Raw genomic sequence first — 18985 nt, 5'->3', positions numbered from 1 at the left:
GCGTCGCTCTGACTGCCAGTCAACCAATAGCGTGAGAGCTTCATTGTAAGCCTGGCAAACAGGTAAGTCCAGGCATCGAAATATAAATATGCACATTTTTACTGAATATTTACAACAAAAACGGCGTTTAAACGACTTAAAGGATTATGCCTTTCAGCTGTCATTTAAGTTATTTCTGTTTTTAAATAATAAGCAAGGCACATAAGCCTTTGTTATTCTTTTTATTTATTTTTAGTAAAAACAAGAGCACAACACAAGCAGTGGCAATTCTTTATTGAGCTGATGGCATCTTCCAGTAAAAGTAGTATTAGGGGTTATATCCATTCTGCAGACAAATTAATGACACAAAAATCAATAGTGACACAAAAATGTCTTGTGACATTTGTCAGTTTGTCGTCACTGTACACAAGTCTAATCTTTTCAGAGGTAACATGACAAATATACAAATATTATCCAAACACAAGATTTACAACACCTTGCTTCTGTAAAAAGGCATCAAGTGTCCTTTACTTTAGTTTAGTACTCATATATGTTCATGTAGATAGCCTTTGAGTAACATTCTCTGCATGAAAATACTTTAAGTACAAGAAAAATATTTTGGATGTTTAAAGAAAATGATTATATTATTATTTCATCATAAAAATGGGAAAAATATCACATAGAATTCTTTTCTTTAAGTTATACTGGGTAAGACAGACTTTAAAATGTTTTATATAATGGACGAAGCACAGTCCTACACTGAAGTCTAAAAATAAACTACACAAAGTAGCATAACCGCCTCTCAACGTTTACAAAAACTACTAGATCTCACCTTGTTTGCTGAAAACAGGACATGATTACTGATCACAAATCTGGAAAGAATTTTTTTTCAGGAACAGTGTCTGTTATGAATCCAGTTCATATTTAACAAAACTCATAAACACACTTCATTTCTTACTTCTCCTTATACAGTATAAATCTCATTTCATTTACAAGCAAAATGACACACACTTTAAACAAATCTGCCCCACTACGACTGCCTCTCACACTCCATCTCCTGCTCCTTGTCCTCCTCTACATCTTTTTCATATGTTTTGATCTCAGTGGTGGTCTCCACCTGTCCATTCTCCACCTTCTCCTGAACTTCCTGTTCTGATTCTTCTTGTTCTTGCGCCTCTCCAATCATCCCGTCCTCTGTTTCTCCCTCTCCAACCTGAGCACGGAAGATTAGCTCTCCTTCGTGGATGACCTGTTCGGGTGTGGGTTGCCATGTTGCAGTGGAATCCCCCTCGGCAGTGGTGGCTGCGGTGTACTGGTAGAAGTCGGAATCTGCCTGAAACATGACCAGGGCTTGAGCTGTGTGGATGCGTACGTGCTGAGCTAAGGAGCTGGCATCCAAGAATTTATCGCCACACGAATCACAAGCATACAAAATCTGCGTGTTGGGATCTGAGAAGAGAAGAAGGTTTCATGAACAAACGAACCATTTTTCAATCTGTGTCCTGTTCTGTGTAAGAAAAAGGAACTGGCTTCTGATGAAGTTTACGGTACTGTTTACAGTACTGTAATAATACTTCTCATTGAGACCATTTAGATGGTTATGCAAGTAGCTGTGTACTTCAAAATCTGTCTCACATACTCATACGTACATATTCAGCTTCTTTTACTGATTATTGTTTTCAGGGTCAATAAATGGACTTCAGCTTATAAGCGTAACACTCCATACTGCTACTCCCCCAAACCATGTCTGATATTTTGTTGTCATTCATAACTAGGGATGGGTATCGTTTAGGTTTTATCCGATACCGGTGCCAAATCGGTACTTTTGAAACGGTGCCGGTGCTCAAACGGTGCTCAAACCGGTGCTTAAAGACTGGAGAACACAAAATTGGTCCAAAAACCTCTCATGTTCAGCTGGTTTTTTGTAAAAAGATAACAATGTTAGCCTTTTCTGCAGCTATGGGGCATATATGGTATCACTCTTGGCTGGAAGCAGTGCTTAATCAATGGGAAAAAACACAAACTTTGTCCAAAACCTCTCATGTTTAACTGTTTTCCACTTTTTCTTTGGTCATTTTAGGCCTTTTTGGCCAGGGTGAAGGGAGTATCTGCCATCAAACAAGAGGACAGCCGCATGTAGCTATGATGATGTTTGCTAGTTCACCTTACATGCATTAATGTAATAAGGTGGTTAGCCTACTAAACGTAAATTACACGCGAACAACATTAAGCTACTCACGCAGAGAAGAACGGCTGCTGCTGCTGCCATCATCATCCGTCATCATTTCTGCTACACTGACAGGGCTAGGGGCCAGGACTCTCCTCTTCGTGTTTTTGGGGGATATTGCTAACTCCGGGTCCGATAACAGGCAACCCACGCACAGTAGATGTGCTCGGTGTGAGGTCTCGCAGCAAGCTATCATACGGCGCATTTCTGGGCTTTTAAAAAAAACGCTATGTGTCACCAGGTGTTTCATCGGATTTGAGGTGTTACCTCCTTTGACAGTATCACAGTATCAGCTTAAAGCACTTGTTGCAGGCTGCTGAGTTTGCATATTTTGCTGTGAAGTACAGCCAGACTTTTGACCGCTTCGCCTTGGGCATTTTTAATCTGTAGCTCTGCTCTAAAAGAACGCACGTACCTGGACCCGCCTACTATCCTCGGAAACGTAAAATGATTGGCTAGAAGTGTATCACAGCTCAGGAAAAAAAAGCACCGAAATAAAGCACCGAAATGTGCGCTGCTTTTCGGTCTGGTTACTACCGTTTATGTCAGAACCGGTGCCATCATGGCACCGGACACCGGTACCCATCCCTATTCATAACATTACATGTTTTTATAATGCCAGGTCTTACCTGCTTCTTGCACTTTCTCCACGGCCTTGGTGATTTCAGCTTTCAGAGCTTCGGTCTCATCTGCAGAAACCGAAGCAGCCACTGGAACTACTGTTAACAGACACAAACATTGTCACCGTCTGTGCCTCACAGCCATCTACAAACATCTGTGTTGTTGATTACATTCTAGCCTTGAAGATGTAGTCTGACCTGTCAGCTGAGCTACAGAACTGGCCGCCAGGGCCTCTGTCGCCAGTGTGACGATGTCCTCCGTGGTGACGGTGACGATGTTGATCTCGCTGTCAGAGGTGCATGGCCCCGCTCCTCCATCACCCAACTCGTCTGAGCTTCCCTCTGACACCACCAGCCGCTTCATGCCGGCCTTGCCTTGGTGCACAGTCTTGACGTGAGAGCGCAGATTGTCCACGCGATTGAACCCCCGACCACATTTATCGCACAGGAACGGCTTCTCTCCTGAGACAACAAAACAAAGATAAGTAGTCAATTGACGGTGAAAGATCAGAGTTCTGCTGGATGGATACAAATGTGGTGGGAAACAGAGACTTAGCTGCTCAACAGGTGAACCCTCACTCTCCCAAAAAAAAGCCTTGTAACAAATTTGTTCTTCACCTGTGTGAATGATGATGTGCTTCGACAGGTCTCCCACATTAACAAATGCCTTGTTGCACATCTGACACTTGTGCGGGCGGACGTTGTCGTGATGGCGAATGTGATTGGCCAGTTGACTAGACTGCACAAACCTGCACAAAAACATATATATGATATTTCCTCTCATCTACTTTACTGACACATTTATTCATTTTGTTCATAAGAAAATAATCTTTTAAACAGTATTTTAATCTCTAATTTGGTCAATCTCAGTACTCTCACTATCATTTGAATGAACTATAACAGGTCACTGTTACTTGACCTTTGAGAATGACCACAAATCTATATCTATATCTATATCTTATCTTCAATTCTCATTACCGCCTACACAGGTCAAAACCTCTAAACTACACTTAATATTCCCCTCTCAAACATCCCTGTTAAATAATGCCAGTTTCTATACCTCAGCTACAAGTGAGTTTGAAACCTGAGCCTATCATTGCAGCACTGTGCCGTGCTGACCTTTTACCACAGCGATCGCAGACGTAGGGCTTCTCTCCCGTGTGCTGGCGGACATGAGCGATGAGGGAGCTGGCCTGAGTGAAAGCTTTACCACAGATAATACAGACACAGGGCTTCTCTCCTGCAACATATAAATAACTGTTTCACTATCGTGGGAAGTAGATAATATTCACACAGGGATTCAGATGGAAGAATGAAAATAAGTTCCCCAGAATCCCCAGAGTACCTGTATGGATGCGCTCATGCCGCTGCAGAGCTCCGGGATCACTGAAAGCTCTCTGGCAGTGCCCGCAGACGTACGGTTTCTCCCCGCTGTGAACCCGCAGGTGCCTCTTCAGATTCCCTAAAAAGCAGGTATTAGTACACACAGATTAGACCAAATGGCTCAAAGAAGAAAAACAATTCTACATAGTAACACACCAACTAAAAGCAATTAAATAATTTTGTTCATGTATGGTCTAACTATTGGATATCACACTTTCTTTTAATAGTATTTATCATTATTTTAATATTATTAGTGATATTATAATTATTACTGAATCTCTAAATATAACATTTGTTGTACTTGCATGCAGTTTAATGGGTTTTTTGTATATCCCAAACCATTTTCAAACTGAATAACACTGACTAACACTACCTACTAACGGAAAGGAGCAAAGTAGGTTTCTGTTAGTAAGTACAAAAATAAATAAATAAATAAAATAACAAATCAATGGTGTATGTTTTGATATTTTTTTGGTCCTTAATTTCTCTCAAGATCAATATGACAGGTAGAATTTGTATTCATGAAGAAACAGAGAGCGTTTTATTCACTGTGACAATAAAAATGCAGGGAGAAAAAAAGCAACATTGTTATTACTTCTTTTTTTACCTGAAGTGGTAAACTGCTTGCCACATTCTTTGCACTTGAGAGGCCCGTCTGTAATGTGGATTTTTAAATGAGCTTTTAGATTCCCAACCTAACGAGGAAACACAAAACAACAAAAATGTTCCTTAAATGACACTTAAGTATATGCGCGCTCAACCGGGGTGACAGCCAAGCCAGTATGACTTTAGTTAAGTCTCTCTGGCGCAGGTTTGGATAGAACTAGGGATCTAGCCTGGGGAACCTTACTGTATCCATGCCCTGCAGAGGATTTGTACCCTGACCTGTTGTTCTAAAGAGAGTCGTGTTGTTTTTCTCCTATCTCCCTTCCCTCACCCACATCCAGCTGCAAAAGCGGGTGTGGAAGGTAAAGTCCAAAGTGGTCTAAGTGGTAACCCCCAAACTGTAAGAGTGGTACCAGCACATTTCAGGCACATCATCAGAGGCTTCTGTCCAGACTCATAAGACTCACGGGCCTCAGGAAGAGGACCCTAGTTTGAGGAACACACACATATCATTCCCAAGGGGTTTGAGGCAGAGTTATATATATATATACATATACAAACAGTGAATATTACTATCCAGCTAAGATTTTTCAATTAAAAATAGTGTTGCCTGGAATCATGTTATTCATTCATCGTGTTTATATTTGTCCACAGAAAAGCCAAACCTTTCCAAGGGTACCTGGTTGAAGCGTTTGTCGCAGTGTGGACACTTGTTGCCCTTCTCTGTGTCATGTGTCTCCAGATGTCGCATCTTGGCCGTGGGGTCAGAGAAAGCCTTCTCGCAGTAGTCGCAGTGGTATGGCTTCTCGCCGCTGTGCACCAGCTGGTGGCGCTTCAGATTGCCCGAAGTGGTGAAAAGCTTGCCACAAACTTCACAGCTGTACCGCGCTTCCCCTGTGTGACGTTTGCGATGCAGGTTGAGCAGACTGATCTGACGGTAGCTCTTTCCGCAAGTAGAGCAGCAGTACGGCTTCAGGGGGCTAGGAGTCAACGACAGCTCACTTTAATTAAGCCCTCTGCAGAAGTATGCAAAGATACACTAAATGAATATGAAAAGGAAAAGGAAAAGCCATCCACCTGTGTGTTTTCTCATGGGCTTTACAAGCTGCGGGGTCAGAGAAAGCCTTGTTGCAGTCCCGGCACCTGAAGGGCTTCTCTCCAGTGTGAATACGCATGTGCCTCTTGAAATTGCCCGTGTGGGTGAATTTCTTCCCGCAGTCCTAAAAAGAGGAAAATATATCGTGAAGCCTTTTAATGCAAAGATATGCATGCAAATGTGACCAACATTTGCATAAAAGCATCTATGATGCCCAGCTTTTCATGAAAGCTCCCAGCATTGACATTTATATCTTCAGAGCCTGCAGACCAGAGCAGGAAAAGCAGGCACAGCGCAACTTAGGCCGTCCCACAAATCCCTCACCTCACATTTGTGTGTCACGGAGCTGTAAGGCTTTGATTCAGATCGGCTGCTCATGCACGCTGACTGAGCTTGTCTTCCATCTCTCTCGCTGCTTGGGCTGTCTCCTTCCATTTGCTGACTTATCTCGTCATCCTCCTCTCCATCCTCGTTATCATCAATATCATCAGCCTCCACATCGCCAGTCTCCAAAGAGTGTTCTTCCTGCCCTTCAGCCACCCCTGCTGGCTCTGCCACCTTATTATCAGTTTTTGCCTGTGATGGGGCTTCATCCTCTGAGTCATTGTCTGGGAGAACAAGAGCAGAAAAGCTCTGAAAATGACAAACTGTCTACAGCTTTGACGGGGAATAGCAATGACTTTTTGAGATATGGGATTACTGGCTTCATCGGTCTGTTAAAGTGGTGACATTCTTTACATCAGACAGAGGTCACTCTTACGTTAATGTTCCCCACTGCGTCTTCCAGACATACCAGCTACAACTGGGGCAACAACTAGCACCATCAGCAATGAAACAAATACAAGAAGCAGGTTTGCTGCAACCTTTAAAGAAATGTGTTTATTCTAATACAAAGCAAATGCTCTAAATCCTATTAGATTAATGTGAAATGACTGCGTGTTTGAAAGGTGCTGAAGAAATATACATGTTTTTAATCACATTTCTGGCATTTTAAACGGAATGTGAAAATGCGGAAAACAGCACTCGGATAATCATTCGAGCACTAATCAACCTGAATCTAGAGGTGTTTTTAAATGACTTCGCTTTTCCTGCCTCTGCACAGAGTTTGTCCAGTGGGAAGCTTAAACGAAAGGGGCATTGCATAAGTTCCTTCAGGACAGAGCGCTCACCAGGTGGGAAGTTTCGTCGAGGTGGTTTTCTGATTCTCCTCCCGCGGGAGCTCATATAAGGCGAACTGCCAGCAGATTTTAACGGTGATTCTAATAAAAACAATAAAATAAAAAACGAAAACACTTCTTTGTTAAGCCATCACAATCATTTGTGTTCTTTCCATTGAATTTAACTCTTGATTTTAAACATTTATGTATGTATTTATTTATATAACCTATCGTTTCTTAAAAACATTAATAATGGATAAAATAATATATCAAGATATCAAATGCCATCAAATAAAAAGCTACTAGCATCATGTGGATCCTTTCAAACTTTAAACATGCTAGCATAATTAAATAACTGAAAAGACTTTCTATGAATATGTATTTACTCAGTATGTAGTCGGCATCAGCGGTGTCGTCCTGGAAGGCGGGTGCGTCTAATGCACCACTTTCTTCCTTGTTCTTGACAGACGTCTTCTTTTGAGTCAGAAGGTGGGACGTTTTTGGGGGTCGTCCGCGGCCTGTGTGGGTTCTAGTGGGTTTCGGCTGAGAAACAGGCTCCTGTGTTTTGGCAGAAAGCTCTTCCTCTAAAATGTCCTGACTTTGAATGGTCTCTTTATCCTCTGTGGGAATGCTACGAGGGCACTCCTCGGCTTGTGATGCCAAATCTGACAGCTGACTGTCAGTTTCCTCTTTCTGCTCTCCTTCACCTGTTTTTTCATCTGGTGTGTTAAAGACAGAATTAAAATCAAATCAAATCGAAATTATCAGGAGCAACATTTCACACATTAGAATGCAGAATCAATGACGACTGTGTTCCATTTTCAACAAACTGAATGCCAATAAGAACAGATAAAGAACCATGTTATGAGCTCAACAAAACAACAATCGGGTAAATATGTATTAATTACTTTTCATTTATCTTTTTTAATGTAGAACAGCATCTGTTAGGACTACTGCCAAACATGGACACAGCAGAAATACACGTTTGTCATCATGCTATGAAAAGTGACGGTAAAATTGGTTGACAAATTTAATACAAAGCAACCTGATGATTCATTTGAAGAATCAAGGCATGGACGGATTAGCTGAGGGCAATGACAATTTATCTGAAATAAAGAAAAAAAGGGTACAGACACGAGTATTCACCGAGGACCTGACTCACCAACAGCAAAATCCAGTGTTATGACGGACGGGGCTGGATTTGACAACGACTGGTACGCAGAACACGCATTCACGATTTCTTGCATCTGTAAAAAGTGAGCTACCGACAGCACGTCTTCTACATTCTGCAGATTTAAAGTCAGCTTTGCAGTGTACATAAAATCCAGGACCTGACCCAAGCCTGAAACGACATTCATCAAAACAACACATCCAGTTAGACAGCAGAGACGAGGCAGAGATAGGGTAGAGCACATAACCTGACGGGGACCGACCTGCTGCATTGCTAATGTCCAGATGTACCACATCCTTCTGGTCCAGAAAGAGGGTGCGGAAGTACACGCTGCAGGCAGCCAGCACAGCCTTGTGGGCCTTGAAGTCCACACCGTCCACGACAAAGGTGCAGTCACACAGCAGGCCCTGCTTGCGCTGCCGGTTAAGCTGCTCCAGAACTTTCCCACTGTGCCACGGGAACTCCATCGTCCTGAAGGACAAGCTCTGTGGATAAAACGGATGAAATGTGGAGCACGAGGAAGCTTGAAAAGGCTGTGATGGTCAGGTTAAATCTGTGTCTGCATTCTTCACCTCTGATATAATTATGCATCCTCCGACAGCATAGTAGTTTTATTATTGACTGACTGCGGTCAGTCAATATTAGGGGATGATTGCTTTCAGAAAAATAGATGTATCAGCCTTAAAACTAAACCTATACATTACAAATTAATATAAGTCAACAGAAATAAGATATAATGAGCTATAATGAAGTATAAATTCTGTGTCTAGACTATATGTCACATTACACCATTACATTATTTATTATCCTTATTTAAAACTGGAAAGTTGTGTTCATTTTAATTTCACAATTACCCCTTTTACAATGTATCAGCACAGAGATGTATTAAAGTTAGCGTCCAACAAGCTAAATCAGTTTTTTAACTGTGTATGTGTTGTTTCACAAGCAGTTTTAATAACAGCAATTGTATTCCTCACACTAATTTGTGTCTTCCTTTGGACTATAACCACGGCTATCATTGTTAACTAAAACTAAACAAAAGCTAAAACTAGCTTTGAAAAATATTCTAGTTAGATAAATAAAAATAAAGCCTAGACCATGAAAAGGGGTAAACTAACTAAAACTATTTTTGGAATTTGGAAAATAACAGAGGAAACATAAATAAATATGGTATGTGTTAATCTGTTAGAATTTTGGCACAAACTGGTTGATGAGGTAAAATTTTGGCTCTGGCATTTGGCATAAGTAATAACCAATAGCAAAATGAAAACTGAAACCAATAAAAACTAAACTAATATAATAAAATCTAAACTAAATTATTATTAATAATAACAGTAATAAAACTATAATAATTATAGCAACGCTGCCACTGGTAATGTCTAAGTACTTTGTTTCAGTTGTTATGTTAGATAATGACATCTCCTCCAGACTCACAACTGTCCCATGGGACGCAACCTATGAACCAAACTTCAAACATGTTGCGTGTGTGTGTTTTTAAGGACAAAAACGGCGTTTTGAAAATCAACCACTCAAAATGACTGCTAGCTTAAATCCGAAATGCAACGCGAAAGATGCTAAAGGCCAACTAAACCGCGAGATACGACATTAACGCAAGGATGAAGCGTAATCTCGTGTCCCGCTGGCTGTGCAGCTATTTTTAATTCTCTCTTCTTTTTCTTTTTTTTAACTTGAACGTCAGTTTCTCCACAAGTTCTGACAGCGTGGTTTGACGGTGCAATATATCGATTGCAATTCCTCAATCCTTGCAGCTTTGTTATCAGGGATTAATTTAGCATGCCTACATGCGTGTGGAGAGGGAACAAGATGGCGGAGCTGCGAGTCCGGCCTCCCCTCTTGTTGTTTCCACAGCTAGCCTGTTCTTTTCGGTTTTTTAAGAAGCGCCATTTTAACAGAAACCAACTTCCGATTTACCTCCTTGTTATCTCGTCTTCACTCGGGCTTGAAACTGCTGGTCCAAGCGGTCTTACGGAGTTTTTGGCTCAGATGGGAAAAACGAACCCAATCGAGTTTTTCGGTGATCGATCATACCCCGCTCACTCCATCCAACGCCATCTTCCTCTCTCTGATCGATTGATAGGGACCGGCCGGATGTATCGCTGGAGCACGCGCAGTGGGAACCAATGTTTTGCCGACAGAGGCCACGCGGTGTCGCGATACACCCAAGTTACATAATGTGCAAAGCTGATACCTTCATAACACAGTGGAGCTAAAATGGATTTGTAATAGAATAGTTTGTCATTACAGGCACGTGTAGTGTGTAAATAAGCGCTCTAAGTCTAACTTAATAATCACAAATTTCAAACTGAATCCCTGCGTGCTAAAATGAGCTATATCTTTAGGCTTTATTTTATACAATCAGAAGAGGTCCTTGTCTTAAATCATCGGAAAACTGAAAGAACAAGGAGAAATTAATTTTCTGCGATACAAAAAGTATATTAATACAAGGATAAAAGTAATGCTCCTGTATATTTCTAAGGAAAAAGCCACTGCATAGCTCACGTACAGTGGAGGAAATTATAAACAACAATGACTTCCAAATTATATTGGAGAATACCTCCTTTGAAACCCTATTCTCCTGAAAGGAGGACAGGATGGTTCATAATGCTCCCACGCACAAAAGACTGAATAGAAGCACCTTTGTATATACACCTCTGTGCACCTACTGAATGCGAAATCCGTTTCATATTGATTTCAAGGGTAGTTTGCCTTGTGGTGCTCAAGGTTTACGCAGATTTTTATTCCAAAGATGGTTAACAAAACAGTGGTTTAAGGCAAGTCATAGCAAGGATGGTGATAAGTCTCCACAGAAAATTTCTCCAGTTCTGTCAAAACTGAAACAATGCGAGTAAATAAACAAATAAATCTCTTAAACTGCCAACTCGTATTTCCTGTCAATAATTTGTAAAATCAGAAGTTCATAAAAAGCATTCTACAGAGCAGGATGGCTTATTGTCAAAGCAGTATCATTTTATTCACACAAATAATATTATACAATAACTTATCATCTTTAGAAGTGACCGGTAAGTTTTAGAATAACACTGGGAGGGGTAGGGGAGAAGTTAACTGATGGGTTGTGTGTCTACATCTTTGTGCAAAATGGTGCTCCAAGCCCTTGTGTCTCTTTAAATTAATGTGTATGTCCCGTTGTGTATGTGCGGGATGAGCTAACTCACACACATAAATGAGCAGCAACAGAGTGGCATTGTGTCACACAGAGCACAGTGTCAGCTCTCTGAGTGTTTGAAGTAAAACTGAATGATGACAGTGAGGATAAGAAGCACAGGAAATGGTATGAAATCACAGGAAGTGACGGATCGGACCGTCTCTAGATTTTGATCTCGGTGCGGAAGGTCTGTACGAGCTCATGCTTGGCTGGATTTCGCCGTGCCCGGACCGTGAGGGTCCCCTCGGTGCCCAATGATGATGTCACTGAGGTGGGATCCACGTCCTCGGGTAGCTGGCACTTGTGGGTGAAAGTGTTCATCACTGAACCGTCCTGGGCCAACTGCCAAAACAGAAAGCTTTAGAGATTCATGCGATGTATTGTGGAGATGGATGCTTGGTTAGGGTTTATTTGGCTCACATTAACCCCTTTTGTTTCAACACCTCCCACCCACCTTTTCCGCACGGACTTCTATCTGGTTGTTGGATGTGGTGACGATGATGTCTTCAGGGGAGAAATCTCGCACGTCAACTGTGAACTGGTACGAATCGTCAAGAGTCTTGATATTTCCAGCTCCACCTAAACCCACGGCCAAGACGATGAAAGGATGTTAGAGCACAAATGATGAATCGGGAAGCTACAATTAACTGTGCAAAGTACATATATCTCGCACAGTTAACGTTCACAGATTTTCATCTTCAATACTTCCTGTGTGAATAAACCCACCAGTCTGAGAACCGTGTGCTGTTCATCACTGGAGTACCTGCAGGTGGTGCTTCATTAAGGATGGGCTACACACACTCATTTGAGTGAGGGATCTGCAGTTGTGTGTATTCACCAAAATCCATTTTTAGACATGATCAGAATCTCTGCTTTTGCTTCAACAGCATGACACACCTTCTATTCCACACATTCTGGGCAAACATGGATTTTATTGTCGATTTAATGGATTGAATAGAGACAAAAGATGCACAAGCACCTTAATTATTACAGTTCAGAGGATCATCTGTTTTCCATGGTTAAATGAATCTGAGCTAGAATCTGTGCTGCATGCTTACCAAACTGAGCATGCCCTCGTCTGAACTTGAAAGCTAAGCAGGGTTGGGCCTGGTTAGTACTTGGATGGGAGACTGATTAGGAATACCAAGTGTTATAAGCTTGGGTTGGCTGTAGGTTTGTGGTCCAACTCTTGGCCTCTGCATGCTGAAGTACCCTTGGGCAACATACTAAAACCTCAAGTTGTCTGTTCGATAGAAAGCACTTTGACGAAAGTGCTTTTGTGAATGATGGGTGTTGTGTGAAGTGCTTTGAGGAGTCGAATAGAAATCAGTTACACTCCCTTGTTGTATGTTTCTTTTGTAATTCCCAAACCTTTTTTTTAAGCTCTTGTTGTTCATATTCATATACAAGCTCAAAAAATATGATGAGTAATAATGGTGATTAGTTGACGAGGTGTAAAAATTGGGGTAAAAATTAACTGTGTTTTGAAATTTGGCTCACATTATGGGCAGTCAGCAGACATGAAGAAACAGATCATTAATCTGTCCACATTCATCCATATTCTATATTCACTTCCATTTTTGCTCTGTTTGGGTCTGCACCACCTCTTTGGAGAACATATCTGACTTTTTAGCTGCTGAGTTAATGACTTTCTCTCCTCGGTTGTTCAATAAGCAGCGTGATGAGTTAACCAGAATTTGATTTTTGTTTTTTTTTGTTTCCAGCTGACTAAAGTTTTCTGAGAACAGTTTGGAGGCAAGAAAACCGACAGCCGACATATGGTTTGTGGCTTTGTCACTCCTGTGAATCTTCCACATGGCATAATCATTCAATCCGTGCCCGGTGTGACTTTAAGAACTGTCAAGAGGCACAGCTGTAGTCCCGGTTAAATATCCTAGGACTGATAGGTGAGTCGGTCCAGGAAAAAAGCGTGATTTATTCTCTGTCCCTGTGGAGTCTGAGCTCACTGAAAGCCTGCGTGGTGCATGACCTCACACACACGGCAGCAGACTGGAAACGAGTGTGTGTGAGTGATATTAGCTCTGACTTCACGTATAGGTTAGCTTAATTATGTGACCTCACCTCACTGTGGTGTGTGTGTGTGTGTGCGCACTGGTCACTGGGCAACCATCTGGTCATTTCTCATGCAGGCGTCATCCCAGATACTCAGTGTGTGATGTCACACTGTTGGCAGTTAGTCCAGCATTCCCAGGTTTGCACGTACTCTGTGTGTGCTTGCATGTGTGTGTGTGATTGCGTTGCTTTCTTCTCAGCAGCGCCCACCTCACATCTTATCTGCTGCACCTATTACAGCACCAACCATGGCTCCAAAACAATGCTGCTCTGCCCCTGACACATAGGAGCACATGGACCATTTAAAGATCAGATTTCACACATACACGCGTCTGCGTGGACCAGCAGCAAAGTGATACGGAGCACTTCACACCAAGTGGACACTGAGATACTGAGCCTGTAGATGAACCAGGCTGTGTGAAGAAAAAAATCTCCTCAACCCTCCGTTTTAAACACATATGTAAATTCCTAATAAATCTTTTAAAAAAAGAGTAAATACATGTCCAAAAATGGAGTCCGTTCTGTTTATTCTTTCAGCACCTTGGCTACAGTTTCCCTTAAAGAAACATCTGTCCACACACAGATCAGCCACACCATAGTCTTCCTCTGAAGATATGTTATCAGTATCACTCCTTGAACAAAAACACACCACTGTACACAAATCGCATTCAAGCGGGCATAAATCATCTTTGCCGTCAAAGCTGTTCCTTCCGCTCTCTTTTACTATTAATTTTTTACCTCTTTTGTTTACAAAACGAATGCCAGAGACCTTAAATTTGCTTCCAACTTACTGGAAAAACCCAAGGAGTCGCTCCCAGGCCTCATGAACGAGCCAAAGTCCTCAGCAAATAGTCCCCGGCTCTTCTCCATGTATGGGTTACCAGAGGACGTAGTTGAGGATGAAGTCTGGTGGAAACTACGCTCCGATCGATAGGCAGAGGAGTTGGTTACACTCATGGATGGCTGTAAGTGCTGGGTAAGGCAGAGGAGGAGTGAAAAGGAGAGAAGAGGGAGGCGGAGAGAGTTGATTCTTCTTGCGGCTATAGTTGCACACACAGGTCTTCTATCTACCTTTACTGTCTTTCTTTTTCTGTCTGTCTATTTATTCTTTTTTTCTGGTTTGTGTAAGGCAGTATCAACCTTTTCCCCCAATCTCTTGCAGCCCTTTACCCACGGCCCTTATATACTATACGGTCCCATGCAGTGGTTGGGAGGTGGCACGTGTCACACAGGCCTCAGCTCATTGGGAACACTGTTCTAAATTTATCATAAGACTCAGAGAGCTGATGGAGAGATGGGTCTGTGGTTGGAAAAGTTCTGGGCACTGAAGGGCCTAAGGTTAAGAGAGGGAGGCAGAGTGGGATTTGATAGAGAGAGGCAGAAAAAGAGCAGGGGCTGACAAGGGATAAAGGGGAGGGGGGCAACAGTTGTCACTCCATCACACGTCATCCCTGAAATAGCTTTCCGGCCCTCGCTTTAATTCCCCCTGCTCTCCATCACTCCCATCTGTCTATTTCTTCTGCTTTCATAATATTCAGGGCCACGTCTTTTGACCTGAAATTAGATCCGCACGCGTTTCTGCCGTTTAATGCCAGCGTATGGAGTAGCGCGGCATGGTTTCATCTCACTATAGAGATGTTTGTGCTCTCACAAGGGCCCGTTCTCGACTGAAATCCTTCACGGTGTCATGAGTTTATTTAATTCAGTCTCCTAATCATGTGCCAGAAAACGCAGCTGCTGTCTTGTGTTGTGCTGAGAGAAGCGAGCAAAGTCAATCTAAAAGTGAAAAAAGCGCCTCACCTCTATTTTCAGAGTGTAGGTTAGGAGAAAAGCAAAGATGGAAAGAATGTGCCTGAAAACAAAGCCACGGATGGGGGCAGGGGCCTCGGTAGTGACATTGCTTTGTGGCTATTAATATCTGCACGGAGAGCACAGCCCATCATGATTAGTAAACACTCTCTGCTCCTTTTTTCTAGTTAGTGCTGCTGACAGCTAATCCATTAAAATCCATTTATGTGCTCTCTGAGGTTGCCTTGTTGACTTGTGATTCATTATTCCAGTCGAAAGGAGGTTTGTATGTAAGACACATTATAGGCAAATCAGAGATCACAACCTCAGTCCTTAACATCTAATAACGACCATCACAGTCAATCTTTACAGAAAATTCCCAGGCAATCCACCATGCAAGGTGATCTTTGTTTTTGAAACGTTACCCTGTATTGAAAATGACGTCACACTGTGTTATTTTCTTCCAGTCTTATCAGTACAGACCCCTGCTGAAGGTCTAAATCCAGCCCAGCAACTCAGCACCTCCCTAACAGAGCCTCCTCCCTACCTAGTAACAGCAGTAATATTGTTACTTTATTTCAGAATCAGATATGAATCAGTGTTTCAAACTTCTAATGGAGATTAAAGCTGCTGGTTGTAGGGATGGGAATTGATAAGAATTTAGCGATTCCTATTCCATTAGCAATATCACTTATAGATTAAGTTCTCATTGGGTATGTTTTCAGAGTCACCAGTATCTTTAAGCAGCAATGCAGAAATTACATTAATGCTGTTGGTCAAATGTTTGCGCATGTTTGTTGTGGTATTTTCCCTCTTTGTTGTGATCAGAGTCTTTACTCAAAAAAGTCATTATTTCACATATTACCCTGGTCGTAATGCAGTATATGACTTATTTACTCCACAGAGTAACATTACATTAAATTCATGTTACTCTGTAAAATAGCTGAAACACATATAATCACTATTTAACACTATCAACCCCAGGCAACATCCCACACACCAAGACAAATCCCTAATGAGAAGACATGTCTCGAAGATCAGTCTCTTAGTGGAATACAAATCTGACCACAGTGGGTTCTTGGCAGAGGTGGGACCAAGTCATTGTTTTGCAAGTCTCAAGTAAGTCTCAAGTCTTTATCCTCAAGTCTCAAGTCAAGTCTCAAGTAATGTCAGGCAAGTCAGAGTCGAGTCTCAAGTCACTGGTGTAAAAGTCCGAGTCAAGTCACAAGTCTGAAACTTTGAATTTCAAGTCCTTTCGAGTCTTTAAAAAAAAACAACGAAAAAAGCATGTTGCAGTTATGCTAAATGTAAATATTAGACCATGTAATTTTTAAATCTGTGTTTTTCTCAACACATGACAAAATAGTGAACTTAGAAAATATACACAAATTGTGAAATTGCACCTCTTTAAAATGCAGCTCAATTAAACTTAGCTCCAAGAATAATTTTCACCGACAGTTCTGAGATAAGCTGCATGTTATTCTTGGATGCGGTTGTAGGACCGGCTTTAAAATCGCATGACAAAAATATCATACACATTAAAAAAAACTGTATCACCAACGTAGCCTGGACAACATTTGCTAGTTAGATGAAGTCAGCTATCTCATCGTAGCATATTTATATGCATATTTATAATCATACGGTTCTTGGAGTGAGTGCACACACTCATGAAGTTTAGTAACTTCAGGTCACTGCAACAAGCCCAGGTACAGTTTACCGACGGATGGGTGCAGGACCTTGAAATGCACCGTGTAGAACGAAAGACCATCGTACGTATCATAAGTTTACCAGTCTCACAAATCGTCGTCATAAATACACATTCCTTAACCGTTTATTAATAGGACCTTTGAGCTCAACGGTAATTAATTAGCAGTGGAAATAATTTCTGGTACCCATCACAGAAATGTAGCAGTGACAATAATACTGTATGCTGTAATCGTACTGGACAATTAGTGATACAAAAAACCTGTTTTATCCTGTGAATAAAAGTATGTGTTTTTGTCAATGTACCATAATAACAGAAGCGAAACGCAATATTGTGTCAGGACAATTCACTATTTATGCACAATAAATAAAGGAGCATAGCGACAATTTCTGTTCAGCGCCAGACGTGCTTGTAACCTATATCACCAATTATGTTATGAAAATGACGCATTAACTACAACAGCAGACTGACCTTCGTGTAAATGCTTGGAGCAGACTAACCTGTGAGCTGGAGGGTTCTGGGACGTTATATTTGGTCTTTGAATGGCTGCAATCCAGTCGCCTCTTTGTTACTTCGGAAACATGGCTCGAACAATTTCTCTTCAACGACGTAATCCGATAACAACCGATCTCTTTACCCGTCGGCTTCCCGTGGCTGTCATGCGACCGGCTATTGTAGTTAATAATACAACGGCTTCTTGACATTTTTGTGTTTCTTATTATCGCTGTGTGACTGATTTCAATTGAAAGCCTGCGTGCGCTAGTACCGCTTGCCACGAGTTCCCAGAATCCTTTGCGGTTCTACCCGTGAATGACGTCACATTTTCAATCTCTATATAATATGCATGTTAAATTTTATATTTGGGGTAAAATATCAAGTCTTTTCAAGTAAACCGGTTCAAGTCCAATTCAAGTCCCAAGTCATTGGTGTAAAAGTCCAAGTCAAGTCACAAGTCTTAGAACATTTTTTCAAGTCAAGTCTAAAGTCATAAAATTAATGACTCGAGTCTGACTCGAGTCCAAGTCATGTGACTCGAGTCCACACCTCTGGTTCTTGGCTAGCTTGGCGTTAGCATGCTGTCTGGGCAGATGCTTGAAACCGTGTTGTGTTAGCAGCATGATGCAATTTTTCCTGTCCTCGATGCAGTCTTTCACTTTACCATTTATCTTTTCCTGTTGTGCACTAAAAAAATAACTGTCCAGGCTCTAGACTGCAGCGCTATTTTCCTCCTCTGACACGCAAACTGAAATCAGGTGATTGCAGAGGTGAGGACTCAAGTCACATGACTTGGACTCCAGTCATTAATTGTATGACTTTAGACTTGGCTTAAAAAAATGTTATAAGACTTGTGACTTGACTTGGACTTTACACGAATGACAGTTTTTAAATTTAATGTTGCTGAAACAAAAGTAATTTAAAAAATAAATATATCTCAGGGCTCTCAAAATTTCAAAATCCCTGGTAGCCCTTCGGGCAGGGACTCTTCAGTTTTTAGTAGCCCAAAATAAATGTAAGTAGCCCGAATAAAAAAGAGAGCAATTTTTTGATTGATGTTTTGTTTCCTTTACAATATTATACATTAAAGTATAATATTGTAAAGGAAACAAAACATTAATCAAAAAATTGTTGAAAAACAAATTACAACATTGTATAAAAATTACAATCATCAACTCAAATACTTGGTTCTAATTGAACAGAAATTTCTATGAACTTGTAAGAACTGTGTAGGACATGAATCAGTCTGTGTCAGATCCTGAATTTGAAATTTCCACTGAAGTCACGGGTAAGAGACAAGTGGAACCAAGATCTAGGACATTTGCTTTTTGAAGTTTGCAAAGACTGCTAAATTTTGCCAGTGGTAGTTCACTCTTTGCAACATAGTACGCTGTTCTAAACAGATTTTTCAGGTTTATTTTGAGTATGTTATTTGCAATTGGTGTTTGTTCTGGGAAAGATATTGCAGACTGAGCAATAATGCATTTCTTGGATTTCTCAT

The 18985-nt window shown here is 41.3% G+C and overlaps 2 protein-coding genes across 2 annotated transcripts; both read right to left on the bottom strand.

The window, feature by feature from the left end:
* Nucleotides 1-258: 258 nt before the first annotated feature.
* On the bottom strand, nucleotides 259-10367 carry zbtb17 (zinc finger and BTB domain containing 17). Its single transcript, XM_085259130.1, has 15 exons — nucleotides 10172-10367; nucleotides 8502-8724; nucleotides 8231-8410; nucleotides 7455-7787; nucleotides 7081-7170; nucleotides 6236-6519; nucleotides 5893-6035; nucleotides 5495-5795; nucleotides 4817-4904; nucleotides 4172-4288; nucleotides 3946-4066; nucleotides 3445-3575; nucleotides 3025-3288; nucleotides 2836-2925; nucleotides 259-1428 (listed from the first exon to the last, which is right to left on the bottom strand). Exons 2-15 carry the CDS (start codon nucleotides 8704-8706, stop codon nucleotides 1010-1012), a joined length of 2766 nt encoding a protein of 921 aa, XP_085115256.1. The 5' UTR covers nucleotides 8707-8724; nucleotides 10172-10367; the 3' UTR covers nucleotides 259-1009.
* Nucleotides 10368-11206: 839 nt separating this feature from the next.
* hspb7 (heat shock protein family B (small) member 7) lies at nucleotides 11207-14669 on the bottom strand. The gene is made up of 3 exons (XM_085259132.1): nucleotides 14288-14669; nucleotides 11878-12002; nucleotides 11207-11765 (listed from the first exon to the last, which is right to left on the bottom strand). Exons 1-3 carry the CDS (start codon nucleotides 14451-14453, stop codon nucleotides 11586-11588), a joined length of 471 nt encoding a protein of 156 aa, XP_085115258.1. The 5' UTR covers nucleotides 14454-14669; the 3' UTR covers nucleotides 11207-11585.
* Nucleotides 14670-18985: the final 4316 nt, after the last annotated feature.

This window comes from Mchenga conophoros, linkage group LG20, assembly GCF_057382185.1.
Source record: "Mchenga conophoros isolate Kocher_MC1m ecotype Shallow Benthic linkage group LG20, M_conophoros_male_GT1.1, whole genome shotgun sequence".
NCBI classification, from domain to species: domain Eukaryota; kingdom Metazoa; phylum Chordata; class Actinopteri; order Cichliformes; family Cichlidae; genus Mchenga; species Mchenga conophoros.
This window is presented reverse-complemented; position numbering and strand designations above follow the sequence as displayed.

What these genes read in the sequence shown, in the direction of transcription:
- hspb7 (XM_085259132.1), bottom strand. Translation starts at nt 14,453, where the DNA reads ATGAGTGTAACCAACTCCTCTGCCTATCGATCGGAGCGTAGTTTCCAC. An exon ending in CGACTCCTTGGGTTTTTCCA is followed by an intron (nt 12,003 to 14,287) that starts GTAAGTTGGAAG and finishes CCGTGGGTTTAG; the next exon opens with GTGGAGCTGGAAATATCAAG. An exon ending in TAGAAGTCCGTGCGGAAAAG is followed by an intron (nt 11,766 to 11,877) that starts GTGGGTGGGAGG and finishes CTGTTTTGGCAG; the next exon opens with TTGGCCCAGGACGGTTCAGT.
- zbtb17 (XM_085259130.1), bottom strand. Translation starts at nt 8,706, where the DNA reads ATGGAGTTCCCGTGGCACAGTGGGAAAGTTCTGGAGCAGCTTAACCGG. An exon ending in AACACTGGATTTTGCTGTTG is followed by an intron (nt 7,788 to 8,230) that starts GTGAGTCAGGTC and finishes TTAACACACCAG; the next exon opens with ATGAAAAAACAGGTGAAGGA. An exon ending in GGAGAAAGTGCAAGAAGCAG is followed by an intron (nt 1,429 to 2,835) that starts GTAAGACCTGGC and finishes TTCTCTTCTCAG; the next exon opens with ATCCCAACACGCAGATTTTG.